A 19,843-nucleotide genomic window follows, 5' to 3' on the forward strand; every position below is an offset into this window, starting at 1 on the left:
GGCCCTAAGTCACTTGAAGCTCGTAATAACAAATATGTGTTATTTTTTCAGAGAAATTGTAAGCGTGTAACCAGCTAAGCAATGAAGTGTGTGATTTTAATGAACACACACATTTTTCCCTACTAGATACAATCTAATTGCGTATCACTACTGTTTATATTTTGAAAGCACTTTTTAAAAATCTTAAACGTAGATTTTTTTTTTGTGGCAGTACATCTTATAAGGTGTGCAATGCAAGTTTAAAATAATGACTTACATATTCACAGTGTTTCCTATCACACGCTGGAACCATGTAGCCCTAAAAATACACAAGCCACTACCCCACTGCACCAACAAGGATTCAATTATTTGGCTCTCTGGTTACAGACACAGACAGCTGAAGTGATCACATTAGACAACATAACTTAAAATAGGACATTTTAAATTAATTAGTTTAACTTGCATTTATTTTTCATGTACCATGAGAGTTATTTTATGTGCAGTTATCTGAACGGGAAAAAACTATCATTTTTACAGAACAATTTGTTATTTTTAGCCACGCATTTGATCTCACCCCCTTTGTACGGAGGATCAATGTCCTCATATTTGATTCAAGGCAGTTTGACAGTTGATTAAAAGTCAGCTCTACAAGGCAAAGAATAATCTAGATCCGGAAGGCAGAGAGACAAATAATACTCTCAAAGTTCTACAAAACTGTTGCATACACAAAACGCAGTACCCTGTGCATTCGAATTGCTATGAAATCTAGAGGCACTGGGCAGGTGTTGGTTGCCTACATGTGCCACTGCAAGTAGTACTCTCGAATTAAGCGCCGCATTTCACGCCGTCTTACCTGTAGACAACGCGGATTTTGATCGGCATAGCTGCAGGACAGGATCACTGAGTAGAGATCAGAAGAAAAAAGCTCTCTACTGTCGGATCTCCAGCTTGTTACTAACAACTTCGTGCATGCGCTGCCCAAGAATTTAAAGGGCTGTCAACCAGCCCGCACAAGTGTAGATGAATCCATTTTACTATAAGGGGAGGGGTAGGGTAGGGCTGGATAGACAAGTAACCAGAACAAGGCGGGGAGGAGGCGGCAAATGGTCAATGAGCAAGCAAGCCCTAAAATAAAGGCACCACTGGCAGTATGGATAAGAAATGTAATCTAATTTACTGCATCATCACCTTCCCCATACTGTGATGGTAGTTTCCAAAGGCAGTTGGTGGTGTGGTGTTCCGAGTGACAAGGCACTGATTGGCCAGCACAGGGTGTGATCCCAGCCAACCGTTTCTGCGCATTTCATGCTGCTGGGGAGATGCAAGCTTCGGCTGGGGAGTGTGCGGCCCTGTAGTAGGAATGGCTGAGGACAAGGGTCATTTGCGCTTGTTAGTTTCTATACATTAAACATGATGCCTGTACTGCCATGCTCACTCTCAGCTCGTAGTGGATCCCTAGTCAAGAAGCTTCAGACTGGTTTCCAAAGCAAGCACTCGCAAACCAGGCTCCCAGGTTCCAATGGGAGGAACATATGTTGCCTTAACATGCAAGCATGGGCACACAGTAACAGAGCAAGAAATCAAGAATAAAATAGTCCCCCAAAGAACAGATAAACAACCATAGCATAATAGCATCGTACTTAGTCCATGCTCCGTGGGAGGAACGGAAGAGAACAAAGAGGGAGGAATGTGTAATGAAGTATGAATGAATGTAGGACATCCATTAGAGATACTTCATGAAGTGTATTTATTAGCCACAGCTGCTGCAGACCAGAGCAACAGTCATCTCTGGAACCTCTGAGCTACAAGCTCACAGAGTACATTCCACATTGACCACTAGCAAGCAAGGATTTTGTAAAGGACACGGACATATACAAATGAAAATCAATGGAAAGCAATGGGCAGAGCTGAACCCCACAAAGCATAAACAAAAGGTTGCTAAGCGACAGTGCAAGCGCTGTCTATGCTCGACCTAAAAAATGTATCTTGCCTGCTACAATTTAAGTCAGCTTGGTGGTTTAAAATTTTAATGAACAGAAAAGAAGATAATCCTGAAGACAGCACTGCTGCAACTTTTTGAACAAAGTACGACTCGATAAAGTAAGTTTATACCTTTAAAACACAAGATGCATGTTAAAAGAAGACACATGATAATAAAAATCTCTATTTGCAGAAAATACCGTCTTTGGTCTTCCAAAAGGAGAACACCCCTAAACTTAGTTTGGTGCAAAATAATGAAAAGTTCATAGGATCAGTTTTAGGCCACTTATGGCACAAGATGATCAGTTCGGTGCAAAAGTGTGCTCCCTGGAGAAAAAACAGAGTTTGGAGAGCTCCCTGCACTCCAGCTCCTGCTAAGCAGAGTCCTCTTCTTCCTCTACAATCTATTCCTGCGTTCTACATCTATTCTCTCCATAAGTACAGGCGCATTACAAATCTCCTACAATGCTATAAATCCTTCCTATCTACTTTAATTCTCACTAGCATAGACAACAAAAAATGAACCGCTCCCTTTATTCACTTGAGCACTTTTGACTGTGAACTGTAAATATCTTCCGTTAAAATAAAGACTAGTGCTTCAAAGTGGTAAGAGGAGCTTCGTACAACTCAAAGCGTTCTTAGCCTCTCAAGGGTGAAGTAACCCATCTGAAAACAGCTGCAAGCCAACTTACGCAGAGTAGAATGCAGTATAGGTATACAGTTTTCTATTACAAATCATGCAGTTACTGGCACAGCAAACAAACGGTGGTGCATAAAAGTGGGCCAGAAATGGGATATTGGTGGCAATTGCACCGCTGGGCTCGGGCGGGCGCAGATACGATCTCACCAGCTTTTTGCATGTTCTACAGAATTCTGGTAGAGGCAATGGTTTTGCCTGGTTCATTTGAAATTAAGCACAACGCTACGCTACCCGATGCAGTTCCATCTGGGAGCTTTGGTGCCTGAGATGCATTGCAAGATCAGTAGTGGAGAACTTTGGAGAGATGTAAACAGCAAAAAGTCATGCACACGGACCCCGTCTACAAATGACCACGTCAGCAAATGTGTGTGTTCTTTTGGTAACCAACATAATACAAGCATTAGCAATGCAATAGGACTCGCATTTACACGAGACCTATTGCATTGGAAATGGAAGTGTGGGTGGGAAAGAAGGCATTAACGGTAGTGCGGGGGGGGTGGGGGTGAAAAGTCACGGACTGCGGAAGGGGGAGGGGGGGAGGCAGGGGAAGAGAATTGTGTTGGAAGTAAAGGGGTCAGTAGCCATGAAAGATACAGATGACGACATGGCTGTCATGAGGAGGAACTAACAAGCCTCAAATCAATCGGAAGGCAGCATTTAAGACAAAAGTCATTGAAAAAGATGGGTGGAGAGTGGGCGGAGCTTCCACAGAGCTTCCACGCCATACTGAATACTGCATGCCTCGCAAAGCGAGCAGCGCATGCACTGTAACGCTAGGTTCAACCTTAAAAAGGCAGAGAAAAACCGCAACGTATTGCAAACAATCTCAAATCATCCCCTGGGGCTCTTGTCCTTGTTCAGATTTTCCATTGCTGCCCAGCTGGGTTTGTGTTATACAAGTACCATGACAAGAATACATCGAGTTCAGACAAAGTTCAAGTTAGACTAAGGTAATGAGTAAGGGTGGGCGACAAATTCCGTTCCGCTCACGGAACTTGCGAAATTTCGGCATGTTAGCGTTTCGCGCGGAAGGCGAAAATGTCGAAACTTCCGCGATCCGCGGCGGAACGGATATATGCAGGGCAGGATTCATTCTGGCACGATGCTCCTGTCACTAAACCTCAACAGGAAGCACTTACAGATATAAATAAAGCAGGTGCCCGAGTTGAAGCTCAAATTCAGTAACGCATTAATCAGCACAAAACATTAGTGAGCACAGTCGAGGCTAGGCAGGTTTGCTGTCTCCCCATATCTACCGTCAACAATTTGCTGTAATCCTTGATGGAGCTCTGTGCATCCATGAGTTTCTCGAGCACAATCCCCGTGTAGTTCCTGACACCAGGAGGTTCGGTCTCCTCATCTGCTGCTCTGATCGGTCTCTGGCCCTTTATAAACAGGAGGCATGTGAACTGCATGGAAGCCCCGCCTGTTGGGCCCCGGCCCACACACCAGCGGTGTGCAACGTCTTCCCGTCCTTTCCCCCACTATGATGGACAGCTCACTCGAGGGACCCCGGCGCCCGTCGGCACGAAGGCAACGTTACAGACACACATGGTCACGGGAGACAACTCTTCTTGCCCTTTATGCAGCTGTAGTATAGGAAAAGCACTATACATTTACCCAAAGAGGTAGCGCTTACTGATTAGCCAATAGAAAGTACTCCAGTTGAGTAGAGGTATTGCACAAAATGGTGGCATCTTCTTGGGTAAATATGCAGGGCAGGATTCATTCTGGCACAATGCTCCTGTCACAAAAATTAAACCACAACAGGAAACACTAACAGATATAAATAAAGCAGGTGCCCGAGTTGAAGCTCAAATTCAGTAACGCATTAATCAGCACAAAATCTCCGCGAGCACGCAAAATTTCACGCGTTTGCAGAGATTTTTTGCCGTTTCGCGAAATTTTGCGAAAGGCAATTTCGCAAATTCCGCCCACCCCTAGTAATGAGGTTAGGGATAAGGTACGGATAATAATTATGGTCAGTATGGGAAAGGAACGTTTAACAGCATTTTCACCATAGAAGTATTAGTTATTTAAATTTGTTTCCCCGTCTAGATTTTAGTGTTAATTTCAACTTTCATTATTTAGGTTTCTTTGTAATGCTATTTAACTATTCCATTATTCTTCATTTTCAGATTGAAAAAAAAAAAAGTTTGTGGATATATACAAGATAGTCTCTAAACAGAATGCATGTGTAGGGCCACCACTGTTACTCACAACCTCACGTGTTCTTCGTACAGCAGAGCAAGCAGTTTTATCACCATCACAAATGGAAAACCCCAGACGTTTATTTCTCTGTAGAGCCAATTAATTTTTAAGTGTCTGGAATCTACGCAATCATAACCAGGCTTTTAAAATGTGATATTACCCAGTTAGTCAAATTTTTACTAAAGTTTAGTTTATGAAGTTACTAAAAATAAATAAATAAATAAATTAATTAATTAATAAATGTATCTCCAGCGCATCCAATTGAATGCTTTCTCTGTGTCAAAACTGTCCAATTCTCCTTCAAGTGCTTCAGCTAGCATTTTTTTTCTCGCTACCGCCTCATCGGGAAATAAACTATGGCTGGTTGGGGAAGGAATATGCTACTTACCAGTATGCATCTGTTCTTGGCATGTAGAGCTGCAGATCTATACACTGTGCATAGATCGCCATCTGGTGTTGGGCCCAGATGTTTGCAGTTTGTTTTTCCTCTTGGAAAGTCTTTGGAAGTCACGAGTTCGGTGACTCCTCCTTTGGTTCGTATTGCGCATGGGCTTCGGCTCCATCCTCAGATTGTTTTTCGCCAGCAGGGAAAGATGGAGCGTAGTAGTAACAGTAAAGAAACCCATGTGTATTGTATCTAAATAAGATAAGACTGGAACGGATACAGGTAGCCGGGGAGGCGGGTGGGCGTGTATAGATCTGCAGCTCTACATGCCAAGAACAGATGCATACTGGTAAGTAGCATATTCCGTTCGAGGCATATGAGCTGCAGATTATACACTGTGCATAGATTACATAGCAGTACCCAACCCTAGCGGCGACCACCGGCATCCGTTGCAGTTGTTTGAAACAGTGTTTTTAGTACAGCTTGGCCCACACTAGCTTGTTGCTTGGTTTGCACATCTACACAGTAATGTTTTGTGAAGGTGTGCGGTGTTGACCATGTCGCTGCTTTGCAGATGTCATCTAGTGGTATGTTCCCTAGGAAAGCCATAGAAGCCCCTATCTTCCTTGTAGAGTGGGCTTTAGGGGGAACCGATAGCGTTCGTTTTGCTTTGTGGTAGCAAATCTGTATGCATTTTACAATCCACCTATCTATCCCCGATTTGGAAATAGGGTTGCCTTTGTGTGGTGGGGAGAAGGAAACAAATAGCGGTTTGGTTTTTCTGAAAGGTTGTGTTCTCTGGATGTAATAAAGTAAAGCCCTTTTAACATCCAGTGTGTGTAAGGCTCTTTCCACAACTGTTTGGGGTTGCGAGAAAAAGACTGGTAATTCTACCGACTGGTTTAAATGGAATGGAGAAATGACTTTGGGTAGAAATTTGGGATTGGTGCGGAGTACAACCTTGTTGTGATGCATCTGAAGAAAAGGTTCCTGTATAGTGAGTGCCTGTATTTCACTAACTCTTCTGAGGGAAGTGATGCCACTAGAAAAGCTATTTTCCATGTGAGAAATTGCAGCTCACACTTATGTAATGGTTCGAAAGGGGGTCCCATTAACCGTGTGAGAACTATATTCAAGTTCCAAACAGGTGAGGGTGGCACTCTGGGTGGAATTACTCTTTTGAGGCCTTCCATAAAGGCCTTGATGGCAGGCACTTTGAAAAGTGAGAGGTGCTGCCTATTTTGTAAATAGGCAGCAATTGCAGCGAGGTGTAACCGAATGGAAGTATATGCTAGGTTACACCTTTGTAAATGGAGTAAATAACATATAATGTGCTGTATGGATACATTTAAAGGATTGATTGCGTTGTTGTGGCAGTAAACAACCAATCTTTTCCACTTTGCTGCATAGCACGCCCTAGTAGTAGGGCGCCTAGCTTCCCTGATAATGTTCATGCAATCAGGGGGAAGGTTAAGGTATCCAAATTCTAGTGCCTCAGGAGCCAGATCGCAAGGTTGAGTTGAGCTGGGTCCGGGTGCCAGATCTCTCCATGGTTCTGGGTTAGGAGGCATGGCGAGAGGCGTAGCTTTTGGTGTGGTACTACTGAGAGTTCCAGCAGTGTGGTGTACCACGGTTGTCTGGCCCATGTTGGAGCTACCAGGATCAGAGTTAGGGAATGCTGCTGTAGCTTTAGCACCACTAATGGAATTAGTGGGAGAGGTGGAAAAGCGTATGCAAATTTGTTTGACCACTTCATCCATATCGCATTGCCTTCGGACAATGGGTGTGGATATCTGGCGGCGAAGCTTGGGCATTTTTTGTTTTCGTGGGTGGCGAATAGGTCTATGTGTGGATGCCCCCACTTCTGAAAGAACGGGTGGAGAACCTGTGGGTGAAGTTCCCACTCGTGGATCTGCAGTGTCTGTCTGTTCAGCAGATCTTCCACGGTGTTTTGTACTCCTGGGACGTGTTGGGCTAGGAGAAAAATCTTTTGTGGAATTGCCCATCTCCATATGCTCTGTGCTAACAGAGAGCTGTGGAGAGTGTGTGCCCCCTGTTTTTGAATGTAGTACATAGCAGTCATGTTGTCTGTGCGAATGAGGACTGCCTTGCCTGAAATCTGCGCCTGGACGGATTTTAGGGCGAGGAAGATCGCCAATAACTCCAGATGGTTGATGTGGAGTAACTTCTGTTGCGGCGTCCACGTGCCCTGTGCTGTGAGATGTAACAGATGAGCTCCCCAGCCGGAGAGCGATGCATCTGCTGTTAGGATTATCTGTGGGACCGGGTCCAGGAACGGTTGACCTCTGGAAAGGTTTATGGTGTTCCACCACTGCAGAGAGCGATGGGTGCGACCGTCTACCAACACCAGATCTGTCAGTTGTCCCTGGGCCTGGTTCCACTGGCGTGCTAAGCACTCTTGGAGTGGACGCATTTGGAGTCTTGCATGGGGCACTATAAAGATGCAAGAGGCCATCATCCCTATGAGCTGCATAAACACTCTTGCTGGAAGAGAGTGTTGACATAGGAATTTTTGACGCAGAGCTTGTATTTTTGCAATCCTGGCAGGATTGGGATAGGCTATGGCTTTTGAGGTGTCTATGGTGGCACCGAGATACTGTTTTGTGTGTGATAGTACCAGGTGGGATTTTTGATGGTTCACCATGAAACCTAGCTGGTGAAGTAGTTGGACCGTAGCGGCGGTATGTTGCACACATTGTTGGTAGGACGTGGCTTTTATCAGCCAATCGTCCAGATAGGGGAAGACGTGAATGTGCTGTCTTCTGAGGTGTGCAGCCACTACTGCCAGGCACTTGGTGAAAACCCTTGGTGCTGTTGTTACCCCGAACGGGAGCACCTTGAACTGGTAGTGTTGTCCGTCTACCACAAACCTGATGTACTTTCTGTAAGACTGGTGTACTAGGATGTGAAAGTACGCGTCTTTTAAGTCCAGAGTGGTGAGAAAATCGTTCTGGGAGAGAAGTGGAAGGACCTGTTGGAGGGTTACCATGTGAAAATGGTCTGAATGAATGTAGGTGTTTAGAGGTCTGAGATCTAAGATGGTTCGTAGGGTCTCGTCTGTCTTTGGAATTAGAAAGTACAGGGAGTAGACCCCTAAATTTTGTTGATTTATGGGTACCTGCTCTATTGCTCCTTTTTGCAGGAGGGAGATCACCTCTTGTGTTAGTAGCGCAGTATGTTCTTGCGACATAGGGCGGTGCCTGGGTGGAATGTTGGGGGGTGTCGTTGTTAATTCTAGGCAATACCCTGACTGAATAATTTGTGTCACCCATCTGTCTGAGGTGATTGTCTCCCAGACGTGAAGGAAATGTTGTAGTCTGCTTCCAACCGGAATGGAATGGTCTGGAGGGAGCGGGGGAAAGTCATTGGGCAGGAGGTGAGGCAGAGCGGGCGGTATTTGTTTTGCCTCTGCCCTTATTATTATTGCCTCTGTATCCGCCTCTTTGATAACCCTTCGTGAAGGTAGATTGAGGAGGGGATTTATAGGACGTGGATGCACTGTCCGAGGAGTAGCCTCTGCCCGTGCCCCGAAAGGAAGAACGGCGAAAGGAGCGCCTGGGAGTCTGTGTTTGTAGGGCTCCCATAGATTTCGCCGTGTCTGTATCTTTTTTCATTTTTTCGAGGGCTTCATCTACTTTAGTGCCAAATAGATGATCTTGGTCGAATGGGTGATTTAATATAGAGGCTTGAACCTCTGGTTTAAACCCTGAAACACTGAGCCAGAAATGGAGACGGAGAAGGACACTGGTGTTTATGGCCCTGGAGGCTGTATCTGCCGCATCTAGGGCACATTGTATCGAGGTATTGGTTCTTGTTTTTCCCTCTTGAATAAGTTTGTTAGCCCTAGTCTTGTACTTTTCAGGGAGATGGTGCATGATGGTCTCTAACTCATCATAATGCGCCCTGTCGTAACGGGCCAACAGTGCTTGAGTATTGGCAATACGCCAGATATTGGCCGCTTGTGACGCAGTGGGCTTCCCTGACGCATCTAGGAGCTTGGATTCTTTGTCAGGTGGGGGCGCCTCGCCTGACGCCTGAGAATTTGAGCGCTTCCTAGCTGTAGATACCACTAGGGAGTCTAATGGTGCAGGGCCTTTAATGTAAGAAGGGTCTGTGGGGGCGGCTTTGTATTTTTTCTCTATCCGAGGGTTTAGGACCCTGGCCCTGACTGGGTCTTTAAAAACCTCAGGGGCATGTTTAATTACGCCCTTTAACATAGGTAGAATGGCAGTGGACCTATGTGTATCGTCAAAGGTGTCTAGGAGAAAATCCTCCTCCACTGGGTCGGTATGTAACTCCACCCCGTGGTAGTGTGCCGCCCGTTGTAACAAATGGTGAAAACCCAAGGAATCTTCAGGAGGGGATGGCCTAGATGGATAAAGGTCATCCTGTGGGACATCTGGGATGTCCGGATTGTTATAATCATCCCATGGGTCTGGAGATCCAGTAGGGGTGGGATCTTGTGGCACATCTGCTGGATCATAGTAAGGGTCCCCCAAATAGTCTGGGACAGGAGACAAGGTGGGGGAACGATGAGGTGGTGGAGGTGGAGAGGGTGGAGGAGGAGGAGGTGGGGAAGGCACCCTGAAAGGAGAGGTAGCAATGTCCTTTCTCTTTGGAGGTGGAGGTGGAGCTGGCTTGTCCAAGTGTCTCTTTTTTTAAGACAATGTCAAGTGTCCAGGCTTTGGATCCTTGGTGAGGGTTTTTTGCAAAGGATCCGGTGTGAAAAACTCCTGTGACACTGGTTGTTCGGTCGGCGCCGAAGGTTTCGGGGCCGACGGCTTTTTAGGTTTGTCGAAGCCGTGTTTCCTTGGAACCTCCGTTTTTTTGGTCGGTGCCGAAGAAGGTCTCGGCACGGGAGTGTCGGTGCCGAGGGTCTTGTGATGTTTGGTCGGCGCCGGAGGGGCAGGTTTCGACCCCAAAGGCTTCGGCGCCGGGTTCGGTGTGGAGGTGGAGGCCGATTTTTTCTTCGGTGCCGTAGGGTGTTTCTCGGCACCGGTGGTCGGCTGGCTCGAGCCCGAGCTGCCGGAAGGCTTAATAGGCTTCTTTACCGGGCCCGAAGGTGGGGTGTGAGAAGCAGTATCCTTGGTCTTGCCTAGGCCCGGAGGCGAAGGTGTGACCGAAGCCTTTTTCGGTATCGGCGTGGGAGAGGGAATTGTACTCACGACCCGCTGCGCCGGGGTGATGTCCTCCACATCTGAGTCGTCGGCCTCGGAAGCGCTGACGAGGTCGTCGTTCTCCTGTTCGATGTCCTGCTGTCCCGGAGCTTCGATGTCGTCCCCGAAGATGTCGACTGGAGCGGAGGTCGAGGAGTGCGCCATTTTGCGTCTAGCCCGTCGATCTCGAATGGTCTTCTTTGAGCGAAAAGACTTGCAGGCGGGACAGTCTCGGGCCTCGTGTTCTGGGGAGAGGCAGAGGTTGCACACCTCATGGAGATCGGTGTGGGGAAACTTGGACCCACATCGAGGGCACTTCTTGAAGGGAGTTCTTTCCATCAGCCGAGACCGGAGCCGGAATAGGCCCGAAGGCCGCCGTCGACCACCGGAATCGAAGAAGTGCCGAAGAGAAGATGAGTAAGATGATTTATATCTTTGAAGAAGCTCGATGAGCGAGGATTTGTGCGTCGATCGGTGAACTGGGAAGTTCTGAACCGGAGCGTGAAGTATTACATCCGAGCCCGATGGCGGAAAAAAACAATCTGAGGATGGAGCCGAAGCCCATGCACAATACGAACCAAAGGAGGAGTCACCGAACTCGTGACTTCCAAAGACTTTCCAAGAGGAAAAACAAACTGCAAACATCCGGGCCCAACACCAGATGGCGATCTATGCACAGTGTATAATCTGCAGCTCATATGCCTCGAACAGAAGGTGTTCTCTGCTAGACAGTATCCATATGTAGGATTTTATTTCCATTGTGAAAACAATCTCTACGAAAAGCAAGACAAACTATTGTGACGATAATTAAATAATACACAAGTGTGTTTCTGAGGTGCAACGACAGGATGCCGGCTGGTTAGGATCCGTAACACACTAACAAGATAAGATAGGAAACAGCAATTTCCGAGTCAACATAGAATTTCAGTTGGACGCTATAACTGTACTGGATTTGAGGCATCAGCCAGCATAATTACTTAATTTAAAATACGTTTTTTAATGCCAATCTTTGATCTCAGATTCAAAATAGACTTTACTCATTCAAAATAACTTCAATCTGCTGAGGATATAAAGACTCTCTTGCTTTTATGATTTAATGTTAAAAAATGTATGATAGGCACATGTGCTATTGTGCTATTGTGGTATGTGAGAATGCTCTGAAACATTCAAATTTGAAATAACGCTTATCAGCTACAGAGAGCACTATTTGCTTTCTGGTGCAGACAATGGCCAAATCTTGCATACATGGTATGTGTGTAACTGTGGCATTGTCAACGGTCCACCTTAACTTTGCATTTCATGCTGTGGCCTCCCTGGTGGTGGGTGCTTGTAAGTCAGAGCATACATCACATATCCTAAGACTGATTCATTAGTTGATAACAAACACCAGTCAGACTACTTTTCAAAACAGAACATCTGACATAAGAAGTTATCTTTGCAACAACCCTGACATCTACTGAGCAGCTTCTCTGGTGGGACCACGGCTAACAGAACCTGATTATCTTTAGTTTTGATTATGAAAAGTGAAGATCAATATTTTCATGCTGGCTTTGGGAATTTAAATTAGTTTAATCTACTTCTCTATATAACAAGGTGTTTTATATACAATTTTGTAATCTGTCATTGATTCTCATCTTTGGATTCCACTAGCCTCCTTCATGCTCAATATATATGCTACTCAAAAAATAAAGCGCAGGCTATACAAAGCTTCAGCTTATATCAAACAAGTAGTGACACAAAGAGACCTTGAACATAATCTATAATGGGCCAAAACAGGACCATCATTACACACAAAAATACCATGGGCCTGGGTAGACAAAAAGCGGCAAAAAACGTAATATTGCCAAGCAAGCAACCCCTTTCCACCTGGCCAAGGGGGAAAGGGGTTAGGTATTACTGTTTTCCTGGTCACCCAAGCATTTCTGCTACATTCCTGTGAAAACGTGACTGCAAAGTGGAGGAGACGAAAAGCTGGCCCATGACATGTGAAGGACCATCTGTGGCCACATTCCCAAGGGTCAATAAAGAACCCTAATAATTTCTCTCAAAGCACCACATATCAGCAGGTCTCTGGAACACCCAAAGACGCTCCCTGTGCAGGTCACTGAGATTTAGATCTGCAAAATGGTACGCTTATGAATGACACACACACCTCCAACAAGGGCCCACGGTGCTTACAGGAGTGTTGCTATAAAGGCAGGTTTCCATTAATATGAAATCTCACTAGGTCGGAGGTATCCAAGAATGTTTTTTCCTAGAAGACAGGACAACATTTGACTCGGGCAAGTCAGGTCATCTCTAGGATCGAAGAGGCTTTATTTGTGGTTACAAATTGGTAGCTGCAAATTGTAGCTGGAAATTAATTAGGTGCAGGGCATAACATGGGGATACATTACAAGTGAGGGTGACAGGTGGAAACAGAATGTGTTGGAGAAATGTAGAGGAGCTGCAGGGCATGGAGTAACAAGAGCAGGTGGTGGAGAGGGCACAAGAGAGAAGGAAGAGGATTATAAAGAACGGGGGTGGGGCAGTTGTTCAAGTAGGTTTGCAGCCACAGCCTTACTTGATGAGGTTTTGCATGAAGAGCTGGGACTTAAGTACGTTCCTGAAGCAGGTGGGATAAGGGTTACAACCTTATTATGTGGTGGGACAAGGCAAGGTGTCTGATCACTTCCTTTCTGCATATCTGATCTACAGTCTTGAGGTGCTATTGGTATGATTCACAAGAAGCCCTACAGATGGCTTGATCCTGGATGTGGTATGTGGTTAGCCATCACTACCTTACTGGTGATAAAGCAGGAAGTACTGGGGATCTTTGAGCACTGTTATCCTGCAAAACCTCTGTACACTTTGGTAAAGAATGCTGCTGCATGAAGGGCTCTCATCAGGGGATCAGTTAAGTGTCATGTATTCCACTGAGCAGACAGTGCATCCGTCAATTAGATACAGAACCATTGTTTGAATAGCTGTTAGTAAGCCAGCTTCAATCAGGAATATTTTTACTTTAATTGTTGCCAGGTTATCATGGCTTGTGCATGATGCGTGTGACTTGGCACTGCTAACAACTTGTGGGCTGAAGTCCTCAGCTACTGTTTCTTTCATCCACCCGTCCCTGAACGTGGTGCCATGTGCTGGGTTGGCGTTAAGGGCTCACTTGGTCTTAGGTGAATTCAGGTTGAGATATCTCTACAGCAAAGCTGGGAGGGATATGGAATAGGTCATCAGCTAAGTGATGTCACTTCCTGATGTGACCCTTAAATACAATTGGATGTCATCAACATTTTTTATATAATGGTGTCTATGTCTGCCAGCAGCACTTTTCATCCACGCGTCCCTGAACATGGTGCAATGTGCTGGTTTGGCGATAAGGACTCACTTGGTCTTAGGTGAATTCAGGTTGGGATATCTCTACAGCCAAGCTGGGAGGGATATGGAATAGGCCATCAGCTAAGTGATGTCACTTCCTGATGTGACCCTAAAATACAGTGGATGTCGTCAAAATGTTTTATATAATGGCGTCTATGTCTGCCAGCAGCACTTTTTTGGAGCTCCGTGTAGAGACTGAAAGACATTCCCGGACCGCACATGTCTTTGGGGTCGGCTCTTACCTAGACCTGGAGCACCAACTGAACTCCCTTCTTCAGTCTTACTTCACTGCTGTGCTTTCGAAGCTCATTCTTTTTGCTAGCTGTCTAGCAGGGTTTGGTGATAAGCATCTCTGAATGATGTAGAGAGGTCAACTTGGACGACATGGTATGGTTGTTATGGATGTGATCTGCAGCAGATTGTCTACTAATTGGATGGTCTTGGTTTCCTTGCTATAAAATAGAACAGTCCTTGATCTAGTTAAGAAGCTGGATGGCGAAGACTTTGACAACGTTTGTAATGTTTGCAATCAATAGCAAGTGCCTTGTCTAGCTGCTAAATTCTGGACTAAAAATGTGGGTGTGAAGAGTATAGTAAGCACAACAAAAACTGAATGGTCTATAACCGCATACAGAGCTTAGATAATGTTTCTGCTACTAAGTGCAATGCCATTCATTTTGCCAAGCATGAATGCAGAGTCTGCTTTTTTGGGAATTGAAATTTATGAGCTGCAGGATAAGCACATATCTCTGCAGAGGGTGTTCTGTCCGCTAAACTTACCCTATCCAGTTCAGCTTTCTTACATGAAACAACAAAGAATTAACTAACGCTACTTTATTTTTCAATAGTAAGGTATATGGGCAAGGGATTTAGCTAAATATGTTGAGCACCAGTCACACAAATACTCAAAGCACTCACTAAAAATAAACGATACTTTTTTCAAACCATACTATTTCACACAAGGCAGCGAAAGATTAACTTCTATCTCAAGGACTTTGATGCATTGGAGGGTCGGGTGCCTCTCCACACTCCCCATCTGACGCCACCTGCCTTCCTGAGTTATTTCGGGCATTTGTCTGCATCTTACCGTTCTCGTGTAATCAGCAGACCTTGTTTTTTGTTTAGAGTAAGCTAATTTATACAGTGCGTGCTGTGTTCCCTGGACAGAAGATTAATGACCCTTGTTTGTTTGTTGGGATAAATGAACAAGGACATTAAAATGATCGTACATCCTGCGTCGCCATAGGAACCCTTACTGCAGCAAAGTATGATTGCTCACTCAAGGTTTTTTCATCATACAGTAATTTTAAAGGTGGAAAACTATACCACGTCCAAAGAGGACGCATTGGCAGATTTGGCAGAGTCAAAAGTCGAGGCAAACTATACTTGAACAGAAAAAGTATAATTCAGGTACCTAAAATACACAGTACAATATAAATGTCGGCACCCCAAGCACCCTGCATCACACGGCAGCCACGTCAGGTCACTAGAAGGAGAAACACACCCTAAATTGACCAAAGCTACCCGAAGACCAAGGACCCAACTCAATACGCTTTTTCTGTGTGTAGGGGTGTAACTCGCACCTAAACCTGTAGTAAAACACACCTACTCACTGAAAAGGTTTTGTGACTCAGACCCTATCACTGCTAGACACAAGCAACTCTTTCCACCCTCTCCAAAAGAAACACTTAGAGAAGAAACCAAAGTAAGAGGCGGGTACGGCATTCACTCACACGAGGTATCTTAAAGTTTGAGTGAACAAAAGTGAATGCTGAAGGAATTGTAACCATCTGGCAGAAATGGTCACTGGATGGCCTTTGTTTGTGAAAAGGCTTTTTCTCCTTTCTGGTAATTCAGGCATTACAACCAAGACATGCAGAAAAGGTAGAGAGATTAGTTTTGGGTATTCTTTTTGCGGGTATGTTCAATTTGAAGAAAAGAGACCCTGTCAATACGTTATAAAAACATTTTTTTACCTGAATGTAGAAGTTTGCGAAGAGGATAATTAAAGTAATCATGTAACAGTTCTGGAAATACAACCAGCCCATGGGGAATTTACAAGGCCACCACATCGCACAGCTTGTTTGAGTCATTGTCAGCACGAACTGAGTCTGAAAACATAAGTGCAGAAGATCGTCAAAATGTAATTCAGCTACCAGAGGCATATGCAGGCTTACGCATTATCAGGCCACAGTTAAGAACCTTCTCCACCTGTGCTATGTGTATTGTTTAACACCCTTACCAGACTGTATTATTTACTAAATCACAGGTGTTAAGTCACAGCATCAGAATCAAATACTACACAAAATGGGGGACAGAAATACATTTAAGACCCTGGGGCATTCACAAAATGTTTATGGTTGGCCACACTGCATGTAAGAAAATGCTGTTGGAGGTACACAATGTGTTAAAGACCTGGAATTAGACCCAACTTCTGCAGTTGAACTTTAAGCCACTAGACATAGTCATAAAACCTAATATGAATTTGGTAATTGGAATAAATAAGGCAAAAAATAGTGCTTGGTGGCATCATACCCATCTTAACACAGCTTAAATTCAGTATTACCAACTCTGTGGATACCAACATGAACATTGGTTTCGTTAAGGAAAAGAAGAGAGTGGGGTTTATAATGTATAAGCCTACATTTATTTCCCGGGCAGAAGTACACCAAAGCACAATATGATGAAAAACAGATGCCCACCACCCTACTGTTGGGGTGACTTTTTGCTGCATGTTGTGTGGAGCAGTTTACAATCGGACAAGTTATTTACGTTTGCTAACCCATTATTTGGTAGATACTATCTAGCTGCAGATTCCTTACATTAGAATTATCCCTTGGCGTCAGACTGAATCTGGACATTTTTTGGGAGCAGTACCCCTGCTCGCTGTTAGGTGGCGCCGATCGGCTCCACATGGCGTTCTCGGCGTCGTCCATACCGAAAGTGACGTGTGAGGTGCCTATATAGGCACCAACCCAGTGCGCTGATGTAAGTTACTTTTTGTGACTTTCCACGCCAGGAGCACAGAGTCATGATGAATACTGACCACTTGTGTTGAAAACTAGGGCCCTGAAAGGGGAAAACCCTATCCCTAGAAATCTGTTCGCAGAGGGGGGGGGGGGATAGGTGGGTCAGTAAGGAATCTGCAGCAAGATAGAGTCTCTACCAGATAAGGCGTTACCGTACATAAGTACCTTGTCCATGTGATGGAGACTTCCAGCAGCAGATTTCTTACCTTAGAATAGATTCCCAAGCAATGCCTCCCCAGAGGTGGGTCTTCAAAACAATTTCATACCAAAATGTTCTGCATGTCCGAAGGAGCAAAGTGCCCATCCCGACGGACCTGAATATCCAGGTAGTAGTGTTTTGTGAATATGTGCAAGGAAGCCCATATTGCTCTCTGGCTGATGTCCAGGACCGGGACTCCACATGCTAAACAGTGGTCGCAGTCGTGGCTCTGGTGGAATGAGCAACCAAACCCTCGGGGGGTTGCTTCATGGCCAATGCGTAGCAGACGATTCATCAGGAGATGGTCTGCTTCTGCACAGCCTTTCCCTTCTTCGCTCCGACATACCCCATAAAAAGTTGGTCGTCCAGCCCGAATTCTTTTGTGCGGTCAAGGTAGAAAAATAACGCTTTTTTGGGTTCCAGATGGTGAAGTCACTCCTCTTCCTTTGAGGGATGTGGCAGAGCATAAAAAGTAGGCAGAGGGATAAGCAGGCCTACATGAAAGGGAGAGATGACTTACTGCAGAAAGCAAGCTCTAGTTCGTTGAACCAGCTTGGCTGGGTAGATGTTCAGGTATGGAGGCTTGGATGGCAAAGCGGAAACTCACTGCCCCTCCGGGCAGATGTTATTGCCACCAGGAAGGCCGTTATGATGGGAAGGAGCCTTAGAAGACCCGTTGTGCATGGGCCAAAAGGGAGCACACATCAGGAACATCAGAACAAGGCTAAGGTCCCACTGAGGCATGCTAAAGGGAGAGGGTGGAAACATATGTTGCAAAGCTTTCAAGAACCTACGTACAATAGGGGATTTGAAGAGGGATGGCTGGTGACGCAATCAAGAAAGGCTGAAATAGCAGAACGATAAACCTTTAAGATGCCCAGAGCCCTGCTATGCAAGGGAATGAATAAAAGGAAAAACTTGAGAAAGAGAAGCAGAAAGGGGGCCAACCTGCTTTTCTGAACACCATGCCACAAACTTACCCCAGACACTGAGGGATGTACACCATTTTTTTGGAGGGACGCCTGGCTGTCGGAATAACATTGCCAACTTTCGGTGGAAAGTTGAAGGCTGTCAACTGTCTCAGATGAATCTCCACACAAGAAGGTGAAGTGTTGACAGGTTCGGGTGGAAACCGCCCTCGCTGCTGCGACAGAAGATCCACCCGAAGGGGCAGCCTGATTGGAGGACAGATAACATGCTCAACAGCTCGGGATACAAGATTGTCCCAGCCCAGATGACTTGGGCCCAGTCATTCCTAATTCTCTTGAGAACACTGGGTAGGAGAGATATGAGTGGAAAGGCGGCCTGAGCTCCACTTAAGATGAAAAGCGTCTCAGAGCGGGAGTGCCCTTGGAAACTACAGCACAGGAAACTGCTGACATTGTGCATCCTCTGTGGGGGCGTACAGATCTAAGCAAGGCTCTCCCGACTGCTGAAAGAGACCGTGCACCACCTCCGGATGGAGAGGCCATTCGTAATCTACAAGGCATATTCTGCTGAATTTGTATGTCCTGGCGTTCAGAGAGCCTACTAAGTGTTGAACCACTAGATAAATGCCCTGCTGTTCTAGCCGTGTCCAGAGACACAGGATCCGTTGACAAAGGGTCCACAATCCTACCCCCACCCCCCGTTTGTTGCAGTACCACATGGCGATGTTGTTGTCTGTAAACACCTGCAGCAGCCTTCCCTTGATGGAGGCGAGAAAGGCTTTTAATGCCAGCCGGATCACCGGGAACTCCAGAAGGATGATGTGGAGTCCGGATTCCGCCAGGGACCAGAAGCCTCTGACTTCTCCTGATGGCAAGACAGGAAAGTGGGAATATGCGTCCTGCAAGTCCAGAACTACTATCCAGTCACCCGGGCCCATAGCAGACAAGACTTGAGCCAGTGTGAGCATTTTAAACTTTGCCTTCTTGAGGAAGAAATTGAGGGCACAGGTCCAGGATAGGACGAAGGCCTGGTCCTTTTTGGATACTAGAAAGCAGTGGGAATAGCAACCACAACCTACTTCTAGCACCTGCACCCTCTCTATTGCCCCCTTGGCCAAGGTAGCCGTCACTTTCTGACGGAGCAGACAAAGATGGTCCTTTGTCAGCTTGTCGCAAGCAAGAGGCATGGCTGGAGGGGACGTATCGAAGGGGAGGGAGTAAATCCTCTGGACAATCTGCAAAACCCAATGGTCTAAAGTGATAGACCAAAATTGGTGCAGGTGATGGCGGATCCTGCCGCTTACTGGGTACCCATGATGAAAAGGGGGAAGACTATACGGGCTTGGAGGATGCGGGTGTTGGAGGAGGGGGGGAAGTGGACTGGCCCGACCGCTGGCTGCTTGATTCACGAGGATTGTGGGAACTGTGTCCTTGGCCACACAGAGCCTTTGAAGCTTGCTTGCTGCAATCGTTGGGCGGACAGAGATTCGGCTGGAAGCCTCTTCCGTGGCCACAAAAGGAGTGAAAGGCGAATTGGGGGTGACGAGGGGCTATAAAAAGGTCCAACCCTGCAAACCTTAAAGCACTCCAGCGCTGAATCCGCCTTGTCTCTGAAAGAGACAGGAGCCATCATAGGGAATATCCATAAGCAATGCTTGGACATCCCCAGAAAAGACAGTCATCCTTAACCAGGCATGGCACCATAAGGCCACTGTCGATGAAACCGCTCTCAGTGGTGTCCAGTCCAAAATGTATGGTGAACTTGCCTGTATTTTTTCCATTAGCAACAGCCTTGGAGAGTACAGCCCTTGCCTCCATCGGGACCGTCGGCAGCAACTGTGCAAGAGTGTTCCGCAAAATGTGGAGGTAGTGGCCCAAAAGACCCTGT

General features: G+C 46.0%; 1 protein-coding gene across 4 annotated transcripts in view; it reads right to left on the bottom strand.

Moving 5' to 3' along the window:
• ELOVL5 (ELOVL fatty acid elongase 5) overlaps positions 1-19,843 on the bottom strand; it is an 800,547-nt gene that overhangs the window by 87,336 nt on the left and 693,368 nt on the right. For all 4 annotated transcript variants that reach the window (XM_085610846.1, XM_085610847.1, XM_085610849.1 and 1 more), the window contains exon 7: positions 15,775-15,909. In XM_085610846.1, the coding sequence (XP_085466972.1) occupies positions 15,775-15,909 (135 nt within the window). The remainder of the gene's footprint in view (positions 1-15,774; positions 15,910-19,843) is intronic.

Source organism: Triturus cristatus, chromosome 6 (genome assembly GCF_964204655.1).
Source record: "Triturus cristatus chromosome 6, aTriCri1.1, whole genome shotgun sequence".
Lineage (NCBI taxonomy): Eukaryota > Metazoa > Chordata > Amphibia > Caudata > Salamandridae > Triturus > Triturus cristatus.